The sequence below is a fragment of the Parus major genome, chromosome 18 (assembly GCF_001522545.3).
Source record: "Parus major isolate Abel chromosome 18, Parus_major1.1, whole genome shotgun sequence".
Taxonomy (NCBI): domain Eukaryota; kingdom Metazoa; phylum Chordata; class Aves; order Passeriformes; family Paridae; genus Parus; species Parus major.
This window is the reverse complement of record NC_031786.1, coordinates 10,503,980-10,508,305: the sequence shown is the minus strand read 5'-3', so window position 1 is coordinate 10,508,305 and position 4,326 is coordinate 10,503,980. Positions and strand designations below refer to the sequence as shown.

At 64.8% G+C, this 4,326-nt stretch overlaps 1 protein-coding gene across 1 annotated transcript; it reads left to right on the top strand.

Moving 5' to 3' along the window:
* Positions 1–2,128: 2,128 nt before the first annotated feature.
* Positions 2,129–4,316, top strand: RNF222 (ring finger protein 222). The gene has a single exon (XM_033518753.1). The coding sequence runs from the start codon at positions 2,171–2,173 to the stop codon at positions 2,798–2,800; it is 630 nt and encodes a 209-aa protein (XP_033374644.1). The 5' UTR covers positions 2,129–2,170; the 3' UTR covers positions 2,801–4,316.
* The last annotated feature ends 10 nt before the right edge of the window (positions 4,317–4,326 follow it).

Sequence of the window (4,326 nt, the reverse complement as noted above, 5' to 3'; positions counted from 1 at the left end):
AGGGGATGGGGATGTCTGTCCCAGCAGGGGATGGGGATGTCTGTCCCAGCAGGGGAGGTGCAACCCCAGTCCTGGCACAGCCTCCCTGGAGAGTTTTCACCTTTATTTTCAGATCCTCTCAGCAAAACTGGGATAACAAATGGAGCAGCCCGACCCCTGAGGCTGAGAGGTGAGGGAGGTGTTGATGTGCTCAGGGTGTCCTTGCAGGGAGGGATGAGGATTCAGAGCCCCAGAGGACACCCCTGAGGGCACCAGGGTGCCCTGGTGGGGCTGCACCCACACTTCTCTTTCCAGAAACCAGCCGTGTGTTGTAAGCCCTGCACTGATACTGCTGCCCACGCCCGAGCCCTGCCCCAGCCCTGCCCGGCCCCCAGAGCCACCGCAGAGCCTTTCTCCTTGGGCTTTGGGTACAGGGGTCACCTGAAGTTCCCTGTGTCCCTCAGAGCCCAGGGCAGCTCCCTGGAGCCGGGAATGTCCCTGCAGAGCAGCTCCCATGAGAGACAGGACAGCCTGGGGGAGAGAGGGGAGGGGGCTCGGGGGAAAGATGAGGGCAGGGTGAGGATGGGGCGGTGCAGGTGAGGAGCCCGGTCCCGGTGCAGGACCTGCTGCAGCATGTGCAGCTCACCCAGCCCTGCAGCTCCAGAGGGTCCCAGCATCCCTGCAGTGCCGGATTCCTCGGACTGACCCCACAGCGGCGAGCGGGGACACGGAGGAAGGCAGGACCGTGCCTCCCGTCCCTGCCCCCGACGCCTGACGCCAGCTCCTCGCCCACTCCCTGGCCAAGCGGGCCAGGGGGAGCCCTTTAAAGGGCGAACGGGTTCCTCCGCATTCACTCCGCGGGAGCTGTCCCTGCCCTGTCCCTGCCCTGTCCCTGCCCTGTCCCTGCCCTGTCCCCGCTGCAGCCTCTGCACGACGCGCCCTGCTCGCAGCAGCCGGCACCTGGTGGCCCCAAGGTGGCCCCACGGTGGCCCCAAGGTGTCCCGAGGGGGTCCCGGTGGTGTCCCGGGCCAGCCCCGTGTCTGGGGACAGCCGTGCATGGAGGGGCCGCTGCCCCGGGGCCCTACAGCAGGTAAGGGGATTTTGGGGCTCGGGGGCTCCTTGGGGAGCAGCAATCCCCGATAAAGCACAGCAGGAGCCTGGATCTGTTCTGTGCCTGGGGAGGGGGCGGCTCGTGGTGTCCTTGTGGCCGTGCCGGGGTGGGGGTGGAGGAGGAGGAGGAGGAGGAGGGCAGCCCGGCAGGGGATGGCAGAACCCCCAGATGGGCTGGGAGGGTGTCTGTGGCACAGTCATGTGGGAGGAAAGTGCTGCAGGCTGGGTGGGCTCTGAAAACGTCACCAGGTCTGGAAAAACCTGCAGTTGTGATGAAGTTCCTTGAGCTGGTCTGAGAGAGCTGAGATGAACATCTCCCCTCTCCCTTCTCTTCTCTGCCCTCTCCCTTGGTGCCCGGGGAGATGCAGGGCAGAGCTGCAGCCTGTCCTGGGGCACAGAGCACCCCACACTGCCCTGCTCTGGGGCCAGGGCGGCTGGGCTGGGCTAGCTCTGCCTTCCCTCCTCTCTGACTAACCCTGACACGGCCTTGCTGTGGCCAGCTCCAGCCTGAGCCTGCAGATGCCATGGCCTGGCCACCACCATGGCCTGGCCACCAGCCCGGGCCATCCCCCACAGCCTGGAAGGAGCCCGGTGTGGGCTGCCTGTGTCACCTCCTTTTCCACCCCCTGCTCCACCAGCCTGGCTTCTCCAAGCTCCCTGAGGTCCCTGGGATGGGAGCACCTCCCCGTCCTTGGCAGGTTCCATCGTGGGATAGGAATTTCCAGCTTGCAGCAGCTGAGGCGCTGGTGACACAGTCTGTGTCTGGAATGGCACAGCACCAGGAGTTCTGTACCAGGAATTCAGCGGGCTCGGCTCCATCCAGGGGCTCAGCCCTCTGCTTCAGGGATTATTGCCCTGGAGGGCTCCGGAGCTGAGATCCTCCCACCCTCTGTCCCTCGCCCCAAGGGCAGCTTGAACGTGCTCCGGTGGTCCGGCCGTGCCAGGCTCCTGTGAGGGTGAACAAGAGAGCAGTGAGGAGGAGGAGAGCTGAAGGGATGGGCTGTGCTAATCTCCAGCCCCTGATTAACCCCTCGTGCCTCTCCCTGGCAGCCGGGGAGCTCCCGCGGCCACCGCAGCAGGGATGTCCGAGAGCTCCTCCAGCAAGGAGGGAGCCCCGGGCGAGTGCCCCGTGTGCTACGAGAAGTTCCAGCCCCTGGAGGCCACGCACCGGCGCCTCAGCTGCGGCCACACGTTCTGCCACGACTGCCTGGTGAAGTGTCTGCTGTCGGCCAAGCTGGACGGGCACGTCCAGAGCAGCATCATCTGCCCCGTGTGCCGCTTCGTCACCTTCCTCAGCAAGAAGAAGGCTCTGTGGCCGCCCAGGGCGGGCACCAACCCCCGGACGCTGGAGATGCCTCTGTCGCCATCCTCCTTGTCCCAGCTGGCCAAAAGCCAGGCCAGCAACACGCTGGTGGTGCCCAGTCACTTTGTGATGCCGGTGCAGAGCCTGGAGCGGTGCTCGGCGGGGCTGCCGGGGGTGCTGGCACGGGAAGCTCACATCTTTGTCATCAGCGACCACGGGATGCCGCTGGTGGCCACGGACTGCGGCTCCCTGGGCAGGAGGAGCAGGACCAGCTCGGTGTCATCCAGCCCGGCCCTGGGGCTGCAGTGCTGCCAGTCCCCCATGGCCCTGGCCGTGATGCTCGTCCTGACCGTGGCCATGCTGGCGGCCGTGCTGCCGTGGCTGCTGCTGGTCAGGAGGGACTTGTAGCAGGGATGGGGACACCGGAGTGGTGGCACTGCTGCTGGGACACGGCTGGGACCGGGGCCTCTCTCTGAAGGCTCCTGGAGAAAGCCCAGAAGCAGCTTCGGGTGAAGTTCTCTTGTCTGGCCAGGGACCAAATGGACTTTCAGACCTTCCTGAAGATCTCCAGGTGCTCGTGGTGTCACTGGTGGCATTTCTGTCCTTTTTGGCTAAAATCCGGCTGCCCAAACCCTGCTGGTGGCTTCCTCCAGGGTGTCTGTGGAGAGGATCCCCCTGCACCCTGTGACAGCACCTGCAGGGGCCGAGGGTGCTGCCCCTGCTCTGGGTGCGCTGGGACTGCGGCACCGGGCACAGCTGAGGGCTCTGGGGTCAGGGCTGCCAGGCTGTGGGGCTGCTGGAGGTCCCCAAGCTCCCAGGACATCGGGATCACCGTGATGCAGCCAGCTTGGAGCAGAAACTCACAGCTTCCATCCCAGGGATGGGGAAATCAGAGCCTGCAGCTGCCAGGGGCAGTGAAACCAGAGGATGGAGAGAAGGATGCTGGCCCTGCTGAGCTCACCCTCCCCTCTGCCAGCCTCCCTACAGTGCCATGGCTGGGAAGGGAGGACAGCTCACCCCACAGGCAGTCCCAGCCATGCCCTTCCTCACCTCTCTCTGAGCTCGCCATCCTCTCATTGTCACAGCGTCCCTCCTGCCCGGGGGACCCAGGGACAGGAGCTGGGAGTAAACCCAAGTTCTGGCCATCAGAAGGGGGCAGATTTGGGATCCTGCCCTGCTGTCCTTGCTAGAGCCCCTTGGCAGAGTGACATTTCCTTGTCCCTGGATGCCCTCCTGAGGTCTCACAGCCAGGGGCTCATTTTCACCTGTGCCAAACAGCCTGGGCACTTCTCAGCCCCTCAAACCTCCTGGCTTTGCCCTCTTTGGGACTGGTCCCACCTGAGGGGACCCCAGTGTCAGCCCCCAGCCCAGAGCCCTGCTTTGGGAGGGCAGTGGGCAGCAGGGAGGCCCAGCTGGGATTTGGGAAGCTCTGAGCCTGCTCTCAGGTTGCTGGACCCCTGCTGGTGCTGGGGTCACTCATGGCATTGTCCCCAGCCCAGTCTGCACCTGCATCACCTTTGTCCTCCTGACCCAGTCCCTGGCCCTGTAGGTGCTGCTCTCACTCTGTCACCTGGGAATGTGTCACTTCACTGTCACCCCAGTGTGAGCAGAGTGTCCCTCACTGTCCCCCAGTGCGAGCAGAGTGTCCCTCACTGTCCCCCAGTGTGAGCAGTGTCCCTCACTGTCACCCCAGTGTGAGCAGTGTCCCTCACTGTCACCCAGTGTGAGCAGAGTGTCCCTCACTGTCCCCTCAGTGTGAGCAGTGTCCCTCACTGTCCCCCAGTGTGAGCAGTGTCCCTCACTGTCCCCCAGTGTGAGCAGAGTGTCCCTCACTGTCCCCCAGTGTGAGCAGAGTGTCCCTCACTGTCCCCCATGGGAGGTGACAGCGGGGCACAGGGCTGGCACAGGGCTGGCACAGGGCTCCCAAGGGAGGG